Source organism: Alligator sinensis, unplaced genomic scaffold (assembly GCF_000455745.1).
Source record: "Alligator sinensis unplaced genomic scaffold, ASM45574v1 scaffold391_1, whole genome shotgun sequence".
Classification (NCBI taxonomy): Eukaryota; Metazoa; Chordata; order Crocodylia; family Alligatoridae; genus Alligator; species Alligator sinensis.
Window position 1 is genome coordinate 2,972,032 of NW_005841889.1, and position 16,454 is coordinate 2,988,485.

The 16,454-nt window shown below is 36.9% G+C and overlaps 1 protein-coding gene across 3 annotated transcripts in view; it reads left to right on the top strand.

The window, feature by feature from the left end:
- BICD2 (BICD cargo adaptor 2) overlaps window positions 1-11,203 on the top strand; it is a 155,691-nt gene extending 144,488 nt beyond the window's left edge. For 2 of the 3 annotated variants that reach the window (XM_025197111.1, XM_025197113.1), the window contains one exon: window positions 5,628-11,203. In XM_025197111.1, the coding sequence (XP_025052896.1) occupies window positions 5,628-5,934 (307 nt within the window). In that variant the 3' untranslated portion in view covers window positions 5,935-11,203. The remainder of the gene's footprint in view (window positions 1-5,627) is intronic. The other variant, XM_025197112.1, reaches the window with a different exon arrangement.
- The last annotated feature ends 5,251 nt before the right edge of the window (window positions 11,204-16,454 follow it).

Here is a 16,454-nt window from a genome sequence, read left to right on the forward strand (position 1 = left end):
TGTTCTTGGAGTAATTTGTTCCATTTCTTCTTTTTATGTAGGATGAATGCTGTAGAAATTTTTTGTAGTCTCTTTGTATCCACTGTATATTGTCAGGGAACATGCATGGATTTCTATCTTTTAAGTTGTTGTAGTATATGGTGATTTCCTTCCTGAGTTGGTCTCTTTTGGAGTAGAGTAGGTGAAGTAGATGATTTCTCATTTTCTCTGAAGTTCTTCTGCATAGCTGTGAAGCATATTTGGCGTAGTGTGTAGTAGTCAGGGGATTGTAGATGCTTAGTCCTCGGGGAATTAAGTTGTGTTTCTTGCAAAGGCTTAGAAAATATATGTCGCTGTTGAGTTTGGCTTCTTTCTTTTTCATGTTGTACAGTTTCCATTTCAGACGGCTGAATTCAATATCTTCCATGTTGCAGGGGTTTAGGTTGTAGCCGTGTTGGTCTAAGGACATAGGCAGACAAGGTTCCTTGGGTGAATTTGATATCTTTTATTAGACCAACCCAAATAGTTGGAGAAAAGTTATTAAGCAAGCTTTCGGGTTCAAAAACCCTTCATCAGGCTAAGGAAGTGTCAGCAGTTGGTGTGTGCTCTTCCTGGATGGAATGAAAAGTAAACAAGCCAGGGCTGGGCTGGGGAGTCAGTTGCCAGGCAGATTTCTATGCATTTTATGATGAACTGATGATGTTAGCTACCTAAACGTTGGCTTTCTACTTGGTAGAGTTCCTGTGATATTTAAGTCTTGCAAACTAAGGATTTGTAAGGGGACAGAGGCAGGAAAGCATAATCTACAAAGCAGCGTGGACATTGTCAGCATTTCCTGCTTTGCACTTGGATAGAATGGCATTGAAGCTATGTGAGGGCTGGTTCACCTGCATCGTCACTATCCTTGTCTTGCTCCCCACTTCCACTACCAGTAGGTACAAGCACACCACTGCTTCTGCATGTGAGACCCTCCTCAGTCCTGGTGAGAATGGTGGGAGTTTAGGATTTTCCCCATCATATATATTTGTAATATTAAAAAGTCTTTAATATTGCAGGCAGTGGTTAATGCCTATTTAAGGTTTTCTAATGCTCCTTAGCAGCCACGGTCATTCATACATCATTTTAGCTGCTGCTTTGCTATTAGATTTTTCAGCTTTAATAAGGAGTGGAGATTGGGGGAACTTTAATCTGCCCTGTTCTAATGTTTGATGGTGGGTTGGGGTTATTGCAGTTGATATTTCTCCTAAGGAGGCTTCTGCAGTTGTTCTCTTTGCTGTCATGCTTTACTGCTTTCTTAGAAATTGCTTTAAAGTGAATATACTGGTTATGGGGGAAAACAAGAAAAAGTAAATGGCTGTGATTACATGCAGATGTCAATACTTACATTAGTTGAATTTTCAAATGTAGATCTTGGCATAGTAATAGAACATAGCAAAACACATGATTAAAGTATCCTTGGATTAATTGTCTTCTACACACTAATGTTTCAGATTATGCAGAAATAAGGAGAGATTTGGCACTTGCAGGAAGTAATGCGGATGTTAAACTGCTTTTGAAAATGAGGTATTTAACCTCAGAGACGCTGATATTTAAGAATGCTTTTTTATTCTTGTTTTAAAAGGCAATTTGTTCTTGGACATTCGTGTTTAATATTTTAATTTTCTCCATTTAACTTTCAGGGTTTTTTTCTTCTCTGTCAGGCTGTATTTTAGCTAGCATTGCTTATTTTAAGTTTAAAAAGTAATGTTTTATTTATATCCTTATTTTCTTAATGGTCAGAGGTAAGATAATAAGCTGTATTTTAGAGCCTTATGTTTAAAGTCTACATCTTAAAAATGTAGACATAATAGTATGTGCGCAAAAACTTTTTTTTATGTTAAGCTTATTTTTTCTAGTCTGAGCATAAAAGATGAATTATTTTACTTTCAAAGATGTTTTTAAAACAAAGGCATCTTGTGTTTTGACCTTCTAATGGTGAGACATGGAATAAACCCAGTGGAAGAAGGTGGCTGTAAACACAATGCATGAGCGTAGAGGGGAAGATGTCTTCCTTGGTCTTTCAAAGCTTTCAGTTCAGTATTGGTCTAAATACTGGTGGTGGCCAGTATTGGTCTGAATACTCAGTTCTGGTGTTAACATTTAAGTTTTATGCTGAACATAATGTAGCTTTGAAGCCCACAATTTCTAAGTGTATGTGGGGAAGGACTTAATTTTATTTTGAAGAAAATTAAAGTTGGAGTTAATGAACAGAAAGAAGGAAGAAATGAGGACTGTTCCCTGTAGCCTGAGTATGTAGAGCCTGCATCTGCTTCTACTTAACCATGGAACCTCCTCTTTTGAAACCTTCTCTTTTTTTTTTTAAGTGGGCCATTACTGTTTTATATGCAAAGCTGTGTTCTGTGTCCCTTGGAAATAATCCACGATAGTTTCATACATGACATTATATGACATTATTGAGGCTCGATTTACAGGCTAACCTGACCTAGAGCAATGTTCAAGTACGTGCCTACAAATACATCCATTCAGGACAGTGGATTTGGGAAGGGCAGACAACAGGGAAGGGTCTGGAGCTGCACTGCCACAACAAGGATCAGGCCCCCCGTGGCTCTTCTGCCATCCATCCCTGGCACGCCAACATCTTACATGTCAAGGTTGTGTGTGTTTTTGGTGATCTGCCCAAAAATGTTGCCAACTGCTGCTTTAGTAAAACCAACACGTAAAGTCAGTTATTCAGGGAATGTAAAAATCACTATATTTTTTGTTGCTTGATAGCATTTCTGCTGCTGTTATTGCCTAGTAAGAAAACACCATATGTATAAACATAATTGAGTGGGAAACTGATGGTTTTAACAAAGCTGATCAGACATAAAAAATGGAAAATTATTTCATCAGTTTTTAATGGCATTCATTTTATGAGTAAACATGGTGTTAACAGGAGACATGATGGTTTAATGGGATACCGCAAGAGCATTTTGGAAGTCATAGCATATATTTAGTTATGGCTGACCTCACATACAAATAAAGTTTACTCTGCCTTATTTTAGTCTCAGATGGGTATGTGTCCATGTTGCCAATTTACCACCCAACTTGGCACCTCTGATTAGTTTTTGAACAAGAGTTGCCTAGATAATAGCAGAAGTGTAGTGAGAATAAGGATTAAAGTATGTTAGCAAAATTGTGTGGGAAGCTTGTGCCAGAATGGGCTTTTCTTAGCCTGTCATTTGAAGAGGATTAAGGAAGAAGTCCACTTCTTCACCCCTCAGCATCTTTGAATATATCAGTTGATTCTATTGGAAAAAGAATGGCTGCAATGATATTGAGAAAATGTCACATCATGAGCAGGGTTGAAGCAGGTACTTCTGAGTGAAAAGAAATTGATGCTTTGTTTTCCGCTTGAAAATGATTGGGAAATTATTAAAATGTTCATCCTGTGCAATCCTGTTATCCCACGGAAGCGTTGGGAATGCAAGTGGTGTAAATGGAGACAGAATGTGACCTAATGAATTCTGACTTTCTACTGAGAGAACCATTACCCTCCCCCAGGAAGCTGCACAATAGATAGGCTTAAACATTAGAGTAAGTCAACAGAATTGAATTTCCAAGAGTCCTTTTTGGGAAGAATGGGGATAGATTTGCCTCCATTTGTTGCGGCAGGGTATGACAACTCCCGGCCTGGTCCCCAATGCCGTGGCTGTCCCCAGAATCATTGGGGAAACTCCATTGGTCTTTGCGCTGTTCTTTGTTCCTTCCCCCATTCCTTTCCTTTTGCAGTAAAATCTGTCCCCATCTTCTTGCCTAGAAGTTAATGCTGATAAAGGTGAATAACTTGTTCCTGTGGATATTCATTTGTAAGGCTGGTGGAGGAATCGGAAGGTATACTGCACAGAACAGCTGTCCTCAGTCACAGCCTTCTCAGAGGTGGGGAAGCTGGACAGGATAGAGAAAGGGATGATGGGCCCCTATGCAACGTAGTAGAGCCTGTTTTCTGTGGCTTCCTCCAGTTTGTCATTTATACTGAGGAGGGAAGGGAGATGACGGTGGCCCTTAGATTATGAAGTACAAAGGCTGCTTCCTTCAACTTTTGTGAGTGTGCTTTGGTTTTGCCCTATAAGTATGTCTATTTATACTTAACAGTGTCCCGCAAAAGCAAAGGGAAAGATCTGGTAAATTTACATTCCAGGAAGTACACTTTTTAATTTATAAGTATACATTGTAGGATTCCAACGTGCTGATAAGAATGGTAGATACTGGGAAGTAAATTCATCAATATAATGTGTAAAAGTTTAGTTGTGTGAATGGACAGATGGTCATCTCTGACAGTGATTCGAGGTATGCAAACCACAGTCTTAGTACATTTACGTGACTATTTCTGGGTCATTGAATGATTTTTCTCACTTAGTATTTCAAAATAAAAACTCTTCTGCAACCTTAATTAGCTTGCAGGTCTGCTTTTGAAGTGAGTATGAATACAATTTGACCCTTTACTTGTGATATAAGGTAAAGTGTATGAATCTGCATTTGGATGCAGACTTTTTTCTCTCCCTTTGTATTTGTGCAGTGATAAGCTTCCTAAAGGTTTAGGGGCTTTTTTAGGGGTTTAGGGGCCATAATACTCATTAGAAGAATCTCCTTTGCACATGTTTGGCATTGATATCATGAAGATGCTGTATTTTACAGATGTGACCAGGATAAATTCCGGTTGGTGTCTATATTTTTACACCCACATGCATACTCTTTATACTCTGTACATGCTGTAAGCACCCACCTACGCATTAAGGCCCCAATTTAAAATGGCTTACAGTGCTGTGTGTAATTTAAATAGCTTCCAGGCTTTGTGAAAATGGTTGCAGATTAAACATCTCTCAGATATTCATGGAGCTTCCTCTGCAGGATTCCAAGTAGTACGCCTTTCCTTTGTTATGAGTTAATTTCAAAACAATTATGTTTGAAAGCAATTATTTTTACATAAAACAAAAAGACAACTTACTATAAACAAAATGGTAATAAAACACTAATTGGAGCATCTTTCTCAGCAAGGAACATAAGCAAAACTGGAGTTTAGGAATTTTACTTGTCTTTCAATAATGCTATTCAGATGGCATTGGACAGCTCACGGGCCCACTTCTTTCAACAGGGAGAATAATTAAGCCCAACATGAAGTTTGGATGTGCATCAAATGTCATTAATGTCTATCTCAAATGATACAAATATTTACAACCTTCAGTTCACATTAAAGCCTTGATTTCTGTTATCAAATTTCTTACTTACATGAAGACTGGATCGAGATGTAACTAGCCATGTTCAAGTCCTGCCATGTTGTACAGTATACCAGGAGCACCTTTTGTCTTCAAGCGGGGTCTCAGTTTTCAAACTCAAGCACCCTCATGGCTCTCTGCATACCATGCTTGGGGATGCCTGTATTGAGTAATTAAGCAAAGGAAGTGGGCAAACCTGAGCACTAACTGGAACTACACAGAGAAAACTAATTAAACTCCACAGTAGTTTTGCTGAAGTTCCAGTGTAAAAATGGGCACAACCGATTACAAAACCCCTTTGGATCCACCTCTGGTTATGTCCACTGGGCACAAAGGATTCATGTGTTACACTTGGAAACAAGGTTGCTAAAAATTCTTGATATTTCATTGCAGATGTGACGAGTATGTCACACAGCTGGATGAAATGCAACGCCAGCTTGCAGCAGCTGAAGATGAGAAGAAGACTCTGAACTCTTTGCTTCGTATGGCTATCCAGCAAAAATTGGCATTGACCCAGCGCCTGGAGCATCTAGAGCTTGACCATGAGCAGTCCAAAAGGGTGCGCACAAAATCTACTTCCAAAGCCAAGACCAGTAACCCTAGTGTAAGTCATATCCGGTCCTGTGGAGACAGGTCTGAGGGGTCTGTCCTTAACAACCAAGTGTTTTGCAGTGAGAAGTATAAGATATATTGTGACTAGAAGGCATGTAGAAAATCATATTATGCATCTAATTTTTATGCTGTAATTATCAGCGTAAATCCCCACTATCTAATGTCGCAGTGAGTTGACTTGTACTAGTATGTTATTAAACCATATAATACAAATTGTATTATGGTGGTCTTAACTGTAACTAATCTGTACGTATGGGGATGCTATTAACAAGTTAATAGTGGAAAGGAGTTTGCTGTTTCCACAATTAACATGTATGGTCTTGCTGTTTATGGGTAAGTGTTAAAAGTGTATACCTGATATATTATATCTGGTGTTACTAACTGTAGTTCATATAGCACAAACGTGATGCTTTCCCCAGGGTTACAGCATACTTCAACTAATGCTTTCACAGACAAAAGCAACCTAAAACCACCTTCTCAACATGGTTTAAGAAGTGGTGAAATGCAAAACTTAAAATTAGATGTGTAACAAGAAAATGCAGAACATTTCACAACCAGAACCAAAATTAGATTTGCCTGCTGTAGCAGTTGTCAGAAATGTACTGCCATATCACCACTGACCAAAGTCCTAAAGCTCTTAAAAGCTATAACAATTCTGGAGAAACCTGGAAGGGACACATTGTTAAACTTCGGTTTTTTTCCTCCGCTTCCATGAGTTAGCTTAAAGAAACTTGCACATTTCTATTCTATTTAAAATATGCAATATTACCCCATCTGGAATAAAACTGAAAAATTCAAAATTAGTATTCCTCACTGATGGAGAGTTTCACTTTAAGAAGTTATGCTGTGGAAAAGTATCATGTACTGAAAGGATCTCCTATGGTTACCTGTTGCTTCTTGCAGCATAACGCTTTAGAAAGAAGCTGTTTTTACATGTTGCTATATCCATACAACATATCTGTATAGAATTAATGTGACTGTTCTAGTATTGTTGAGTCACAACAGTTCTTCTCAGCTCTCAGTATTAATAGGATGGTGTTTCAGAGCTCTGACTTTTTCTTTTAAACAAAAAGATGCATTCCTTATGCAAGCACACATTTCGCAGGGCTCTACATTATAGGCACAGGAAATTTAACTGGATCATCTTGCTAATAAATATTTTTGAAGTAGGTTAGCATATGCATCAGTCTTTGTAAAAGAAAAAAAACTTTGTCTATTGGACTCTTAAGGGGCCTTTTTAGCCACTTAATTTCAATGTATTTGATAACATGAAAGTGTACTTTATAATTGGTGCCTATATATGTGATAAAGATACCAGATTGAAAAATGTTGCTTTTAAAATTGTGGAAAAATTATCGAGCACAATAAGGCACATTAAAAAGAAAAAAATAGAGTTTTTAAAGTGCCTAGCCTCAAATTTATTTTAATGTAAAGCCCTGTTCATTTTGTACTTTTTCAAATAATTTTGTATGCATATAGTATTACTGATAGTAATGCAACAATGCACAATGTCTGCTTAGAGTAAAAATGTTTCCTCAAGCCATTCTAATATCCTTGTGTTAGTACTGCCTCATCTCACTACCATTTCTTATAGATGGTCAGCAGCTTGCTTCCTGTGTATCGCCGCTCTGCCTATAAGTAGTCAGGAGATATCACAATATTAATGTAAGGTAATAAGTAGCACAGCCTGCTTTCCCACCAAAGGGTAACCAGAGATTTTTTTTAAATTGGTTAAAATCTAAAAAAAAAAAGGGATTTTGACAAAATCTGGTAAAATCAGAGCAATCAATCTAGTTATAAAATGGAGAAATGTTTGAATATGGCACAGTGAAAATTGATGTTAGAATCCCATTGCTGATCTGTCTTTTAAAAAAATGCAGCCAGATGAGTTAAAATTAATCTGTTGTCTAAATACCAACACGTCAGAGGGTTTAAAAAGAAAAGAGTAATAGTGGTCATAAGAGCCACCCCTGTGCATCAATTATTATTTCCTTTTTAAGGCAACACTGTATTCTCCTGAATTCAAGCTTTAATAGTGCTATGTAGCAAGCTTGATTATTTTTACAAGCTAAACACCCTTTGACAATTTTCAGCTCTGCTTTTTTCCTTTTTGTTGCACAATCCTTCAAAAGGCCTTTATTCTCGTTCTTGCATTGTGGGTAATTTAAAGAATGCCTTATAAAAGTAGGCATTTAGACTACTAACTGATATTGCTCTATTAGAAGCAGCTATCCATTTGCTTCCACTTTGGTAGGAAGCTGTTAATACAATTTCTACAGCTTCCCTATCTCTAATGGCAGTATTGTCACAAGATGCTAATGGCAAAAATGTAGATTTAAGAAATGAAATGCATTGATAGGTTTTCAAGTTAACTGAAACTCTATAGGAACATTTCATTGTTAAAGACAGTGACTATTACTATCAACATTGGCCCATATTGTCAGGTGAAAATACAAACAGTTTTGCTGTAAACACAATGGGCTCAGTAATCATTTCCATTTTTATTTATTTCTGTGTATCTTAAGACACAAAGTACAAGGACCTTACTGCTGTTTAAGCTTGTCACGTGTATGGTTTGGCTTGGATTAAAACGTAGTATAAAGAGAAGTGAGCAATGATACATACAGGTTCCTGCTGGTCATATGTTCAGATACCTTTATTTAAAATTATCGGGGCTCATAGCTTTTTTTTTAAACACTCTCTTGAAATTTACCTATGCTGTAAGTCTTTTATTTTACTTTCAATGGCTTGGGAATTAGCATGGGAAACTTACTAAGCCATCACCTACCTCTGCAAGCAGGCTCTTCTTTTGAATGACTACTGTTCTCTGCATTGGCCTGCATGATATACTGACCTGCATGTCTTTGGAGAACCTAAAGCTTCATTGATAATGTCTCTCGCATACTCACTGCTATTATCTTGTGCTTGAACAGCATAAGCTTTATTCAGTACTTGTAAGAAGCCTTCTTCCTGCAAAGCTGTTGCTTCTGGGCAGTACTCATTTAAAGTATTGTTTCATAAGCTTGGAAAGCACACATGGGCTAAACTGGCTGCCTTTTCCTTAGGAAGTGAACAGATACCCCTCAACTGACTAACCTGCTATGGAGCTTTTGCAGCACGCTCTGTATAAAGTTGTCATTTCTTTTATTGATAAGTAAGTACTGTTTTTTTTTCTAATGTTGTTTTATTTTCCATTTTTCAGCTGTAGAGTAGTTCCTGGAGAAGGCCTTTCCAACAGTGCAACAGCATTTCTTAGCCTGTCTGGTTATGGTTAAAAGTGATAGCCCGTTGCACAAAGAATGGAAACCATTGACCCGTTCCTATTTTTTAACACCTTTAACACCTTTTTCCAATATTACTACCTGCAATGTTCCTTTTGTCTCAAGTAATAAAACAAACAAGCTTTACCTATAAGTGCTGCTGCAGAAAGAAAACTTACAAGTGCTGAAGAAACCTACTTCAAATGTAATGATCACCATATTAGTTTATGCTCCACTAGAAATGTTCAGATGGGGGAAATTTCTTCTTTTGTTGCAGATATTCAATTTTGTTTTTGTTTTTTTTATCTGATTGTTAAACCTGTGCACTTTTGATATTTTGATATTTTACTTTAGCTTCTTTCATTTCTTATGTTAGAAGAATTTATATAAATGCTGTGGTTTGTGCTCATAGTCTCTTTCCAATTTGGGTTTGTGCTTGTTGATTTCTATATCAGCATGTGGCAGAGATTTGTACTATTTTGTTTTGGTCTAGACTGTGTTTAGAAAAGAGTTTCAACACAAACAGGGAGCTCTGCTAAACTATATATGTGCTGTGCTTCAGCAGCTTTTTAATTATAAAATGTTAAGCTTTATGTGTTTAAATTACTGATTTTTTTTTTTTTTAACTGCCATGTTCATTAAGAAATCCAGGGTATTCAAATTCTGGGGTTTTTTTCATATTGTATTATTATTCTTAGGAATAGTTCAATGTAACAAGAAGAAAACTTGACTTTGCTCTGGTTAAAACAGTAATAGGCACTTGAAAAATGTTAAATGAGTAGTATTACCTATAAATTCCAGAGTTTCTGGGTTTTAGGAAGTTGAAATATTATTGATTAACAGAATTTTATACAACTGTACCAGTTAAATTCCAAATTGGAATTGTTTTGTTACTTTTTCATTTTATTGTGCCAAATTTATGGTACATTTAGAAAAGAAAAAATTCTAAAGTTGTCACTGATAGGTGTTCTATTTCAGCGCCTTTTTGTCATTAATTATTGCCGGTAGTGCCTTTAATAATTTTAAGGGAGAATTGTAGAATAGCTTAGACTATACAAGAAGAAATTAACAGCTGTTTTGGAACCTAGTAAAGATATGGAGCAATAAGTGCAAAGTGAACTCCCCTTTCGCACATTTTTAATGGGTAGTCTTAATATAGAGATTATATATACAAGAAATTGTAAACAATTCTGTTAGTCAATGATATTTCACCATGCAGATCCATGCAAATTCAGGGGCACAGAAAACAAAAACTAAAAAACAAACCCGAATACACTTTGGGAACTAAATGGACTTGTATCGAACAAATGAGCAAGGTGTATTAACACACCTGTGGTTGCAGTACAGAGAATGTTTTGGGAATATTCATGTTCTCTTAGCTTTGGATGGTGGTGGATGCAGTTAACCATAGTATTGTTTGCAAATGTGAAAGACGAGACATTAATACTTTCTCTTGCATGTTGTATCTAATCATTGTAATTTCAGGAAACAGAAACTGAAAAGTGCATCAACAAGCTGTACCTCTTCGGTGCCGTTCGTTGAGGCAAGTGTGAATGATTAAATTGGTACTTCGGGGGGGAGCTTCCCACCTCTCAAAATAAGTACAAATTGTAATAAGTGTCAGTGGGGAAAAGATTTCTGTTTGCTGGAAGAAGCATTATTATTCCTAGATGTGGGTACATATATTTTCATCTTCTGTTACAGTATTGATTCATAAGAAATATTGTTACATTAAAATTACTACATTTGTATGTGGGTATTTATTTGAAATGATGTCAAAGTACTGTATTATGTTTTATGTGCATTACCTTTTAGTGGTGGATTGGTCTCCATTTAATGTCATATGCATGTACTCTTGCCAAGTAACCTTTACACGGATCTGAAAAAGCGAATGTCGTTACTTAAAAGACAAATGTGGAAACTGATTCTTAAAGTATAACTATGTGTTAATTTGATAACTTTAGGAGGCATAGAGGGCAAAATGTTACTTCCAAATTAATACAAAACGTGTGTGTAATGTAGGAAAGCAATCTGCCTGCATAAAGGTAGTCACATTGGCAGTTTCAATAAAGGAAAAAAGGACATGTGTTTTCTGTCTTTTTCAATGTTCATTTTATTTATTTTTATTTACTTTTAATTTATTGAAGTAATCCATTGGTCATTATTTGGCCTTGTACTAAATGTGTTTGCTTTTGTCTTTTCGTCTGAGTGGAACTAAAAAAGATTTTGTACATATCAACTGTATAGTTTAGATAGTAACAGTTACTTGTATGATTAATGTTAATATCTGATGGTCTCTCCAGAACTTGGAACTTCTCAATGCAGATAACTTAAAACCAACTTAAAGTATATTTAAGGTCATTTATGAGTTAGAGGAGAACTAAGCAGATCAAATGTACCACGACTGTTTTAGGTTCGAGGAGACTGTGTGTTGAATTTGATCTCTAGGAATATTTAAACTGTGTAGTACATGGAATAAGCATGTGTGGGTTTTTAATTTTTGTAGGGTTTTTTTAAGGTATTATAGTCCCTCCATGCCTTCCCAAAGTGGGTTTGGCCTATACAGTGATCCCCAGATATTTTTGTGGGTTCCTTCTTTTTTTTTAATTTGATACACTGCTTTGTAACCTTATGGCTCTATGGGGAATAAAAAATAAGGCTTGGAAATTAATATCTTAGTAAACATTTATTAGACAGACTCTCAAGCTGTTATTTTGCTATTTTTACAGTACATCATTTCCTAATTAAACTTATTAATCATATGAAGAGTCTGTTCCTATTCTGTGTGTGTTTGCACATTAATTTCCCCTCTCCCCCCTCCAAACAGACCAGTCGTGCAGGGACAACTCCAGTTACATTTAAGAAATTTTTTTTGCATGAACAACTACTAGAGGATTAGGCTGAGAAGGCTTCAGACACAAATTCTGAGTGTTTATATAATAGATCAAGACACTTCATGAACACTAGCTAAACCAAAATTGTTTAGCATTTCCCAGTGCAACCAGAGGTACGTGTACCCAGTTTGAGAAAGTGTCTTAAAACATCTCTACTTGTAGTTTATGAACCTAGTATTTGGTTACATTAGAATAACTTAATTCACATAGTAACTAACTTATGGTAGATCCTGGACAATGTCGGTCTAGCTAGTGTTCATGAAGTGTCTTGGTCTATTAGTTAAACACTCAGAATTTGTCTGAAAGGCTCCTTGGCCTAATCCTGTAGTTGTTGTTCATACAAAACTTTTGTTAAATTTAATTGGAGTTTTCCCTGCAGGACTGGTCTGTTGTGGGGCAGGGAGGGGTGAGAAATACATGTGCAAATAAACATGCCCAGAATAGGAACAGACTCATCATATGATAAAACAGTTTAATTAGGAAATGATGTACTGTAAAAAAATCAAAATAATAGCTTGAAAGTCTGTCTGATAAATGTTTGCTAAAATATGAATGTCCAAGCCCTTCTCTAGGGTGTGAAAATTTAATCTCTCCAGAGTGTTACACAGTGAATTTTGAGATTTAGTAAAGAGTTGAAACTGCTCTCCAGCACACTTGGCTGTCTCTGAGCTCTAGTATGAGCTGAATACTCTGGAGAGTGGGGTAGGGTGCACAGTGAAGCCAAAGAGTGGGGAGGGGTCTGGCAAAAAAAAAAGATGTATGATCACTTTACATACAGGCCAGTTCTATTTAAGGAAGGCATCAAGCTAGAAGCAGTAGATATTAGCATTCAGATGTTTGAAGAGCTGAAGAGTGCAAGCCGCTATCAGCTAATGTATACAATGTTATTTTTTCCAATTACACATAATAAATAACAAAAAAAATCTGTAGAAGTTAGTCACAAAGATTTCATTCTCCTGCTTTTGTTTCTCTGCAAGGTCTCTTCAGCTTGTCAGTACCAGGCCATGCTTCTGCTGACACAAGATGCTAGGGAGGTGCACCTTTTCTTTCAGAGGGACATCACCCGACCACTCCTAAACTCTGCTAGACCTGAGTCTTAGAACTTGAATATACATGGTCCACCCATACCTCATTGGTTTGCTTATAATGTTGGAGCATAGGGCTTTTAACTTAGCAAGGATTAATTTTGTTAATTAGCTAAGTAATTGTAAAATATGGAGGTCAGATTTATATTTTCCTTTTGAAATCAGTAGTAAAACTCCCACTTAGTTCCTGAACTGGCTTCAGCAGTAGCTGGAATTGGCTCCAGCCAATTTCACTTTTGATACATTATCATAAATTGGAGCATGATTGGAAGTTGGTCCATACATACCTGCATCAGTTAAACTAAAATCCATGCATTTAACTGTATAGTTATAAAAGTGAAACTTGGGTATGGATATTCTTCAATTGATTGAGACTTACCTTAGGTGATTGCTTACTGCTTGAAATATTTTATCCATTTAGCTTACATAAGCAACAAATTGTTAAAGGTAGGTTCCAAACAATTGAATAATATCCACGCATGTTTTTCACCAGTTTAACTAATTAGATTTAAAAGTGACATATGTGGTTAAATGGGTACAAATTTTGTGTTTAGTCAAGGCCTGTAAATATTGAGACTGTGCCAAATCAAGTGTGGATTCATTGATTTGAAGGGATTGAAGCATGAGGGCCCAAAATGACCTGTCCTTTCGCTTTTTATAGGATTTATTCTATTTGAAGCCAGGGTAACTTAAAGACTAACTAAGTTAGATTCTTAAAGTGTGTATGTGTGTCATGAGCTTTCATGAGTTGGAGCTCACTTCATCAGATGCTATAAGAGGATGTACACAGAGCAGTATATAATATTGAGTGCATGATCTGAATACAAAGATAGAAAGGGGGAAAAGAAGAGGAGGAGATGACAGTCTGGGAGAGGTCCCCCCCTTTTACTTTTCTGTTCAAAGTTCTCTTTACATGTTATATACTGGGGTGGGCAGAATATGGACTTGGGGGCTGGATCCAGCCTGCCAGGCCATTCTATCTGGCCTGTGGGGCCCTTTAAAAAAATTGGGAAATTAATATTTATTTGATCCTAGCTGCCTGTCAAAGATGACAGGAGCCAAGGGCAGTAAGGCCTGCCCCCCCACTTCCCCCAACCAAGAAACCCCTGGCTATCAGAGGCTTCTGGCCTGGACCATGGGGCTGTTCCTGCTTCCTTGCGCCAGAGGGGCAAATGTGGCCCTCAACACCTTGCCAAAACTCGGTAAGCAGCCCTCCACCTGAAATAACTGCCCTCCCATTATATACTAACCTGTGCACGTCCTTTCACATTCTGTTCCGTTTGGTCACAGATCCTTTAAACTTCTATTTAAAAATGCTTTAAAATGTTTACTACTGAAAAGTGTAGCAGGTGGCCATTTGAGTCCTGAGCACTTTTGATGCATGCTGCAATATTCACTTAAAGTATAAGACATATATTTTTATAAGAAAATGGATGTGTAGTTTCAAGTTTAAAAGAGAATTAGGCACCTTAGATAAAAATGGTTTAATTCAGTCAAACTCCAATTGTGATCTTTCTAAGATACCAGTATAAGGTAGCTCTCAAGACCCATTTCTAGAAATGATATGTAAAGAATAATGCCTCCCTACCTGTACTTGTGGTCAGAACCTTTTTACTACATTAAGATTGAAAAGAACCCTAAAAATTAGTAATTTAATTTAAAATAATGGGAGTCTAGAAGAGTTCCTGTTCTGAAATCTTGCCTGTATCATTATTCTTGAAATGGTATAGTGTCTCATGCAAGGAACTTACTTCTGACTAGAAGTATTTTGTGTTTTGGCAGTCTCGTGTGGTTCCTACATGCTTTACCAATGGATAGATTTTGGCACAAAGTCTTGGGCCACGTGGGAAGTCTGTGAAAGAGTTGGAACTAGAATTCAACTGTCTCTTGTCTTGAGTACTTGCCTGTGCTTAGAGTGCTCCTTTCAGTAAGAAAGTTGACGAGTGAGATCATTTTGGTGGGTCTCAAACAACATCCTTTCCTGTGAGGTCCAGTTTGTATATTAGAGACCTGCCAAGAACATCTGAAGAAGCTTTCCATAATTGTCTGGGTTGTGGTTTCTCTGGATTTTCAAACATTTCCTTTTTCTTCTAGCAGCTCATGTTTCAAGTCACAGGTTTCTCAGTTCCTCTTATACTGCTGCTTGTTCCTAAACACTGGGCATTACTTCTTCACCACATTGCTTTTCTCTGTCTTCCAAAAGTTAGAAGTGGTCTTATGAATGAAATATTCACTAATGTTTGTCTCCTTGCTTGGAGACAGAGGGGACTGAAGGGAGGGGAAATGAACTAGATTACATTTGGAATATCTTAAGCGCACATCCCTTATTTTACTGTTTTAGTATGCTAGTATCCTTAGTGAAAGTTTTTACAGATGGTGCATGGGATTTGTAGAGCCAGTTTCCTGTTACATAGCCACATAATTATAATCAAGGTATAAAGTCTGTCATCATCCGTGTCAAAAGCTGAATTTTTATTTTCCCTGAAAAATTTGAGTTTAAACATTATGTTCAGTTTATGCAGTGTATTTAGTTTATAAGTGGAGAAAATATTCTGGAATAATTCATCTAATTTCTGGCAAAGAAAATGTTTCTAGTTAGGATAGCTTGCATTGCAATTCTGACCTGTGAGGAGCTTCAGAATTAGGTAAACAAGCTACTTCTATTCATTGCTAGTACATTAATAATGGTATTTTATAGTATGGTGTATACAGAGCCCAAAGGCATAACTGCAGACTATTTGATCCAGTAGCCTTCTGTTATCTCCATATTAACAGTGAGTCTTTATTAAAACAAATATGAAAATGCTGGAAGCTCTAGGGTTAGTACCTCTCATTTTAAAAACAAACCACAAAGCTGTTGTCTAAGGTGTAGGATGAATAAGCCAAATTGGACTACCAACTCTGAAACATTGGCAGCAGTCTGTAAAGCATGATCTTACACTAGCCAAGATAACAGCTTGGAGTTATGCCTTATTGGACTAGAGAATATAATTCCCTAGGTTTTGCTGTGTTTAGAGTTATTTAATATCAGTTGTATGATTACTGGGAAATTTCACTATCTGATAGATGGCTCGTCATTTATTGAAATGATTTCCATCTCTTCCATAGATGTGAGATTACTAGAAGTGCCTATCTCTAGTCTGTATAGGCACACCAACACTGTGAGAGGGAGAATTATTTTATCGTCCCCAGTACAAATACTTGAGTTGAAGGCTCAGTTTTATTTTCTTAGCAGAGCAGGTAAGAGCTCACTGACAGCAAAGAGGAAGTAATGTAGTTGGACAGCGCTGCTTTTGTGAGTTGGCCTTCATCCCGACCAGAAGGAATAGAGGAAGGACTAGGTGATTCATTTTCTTTGGCCATTCAGTG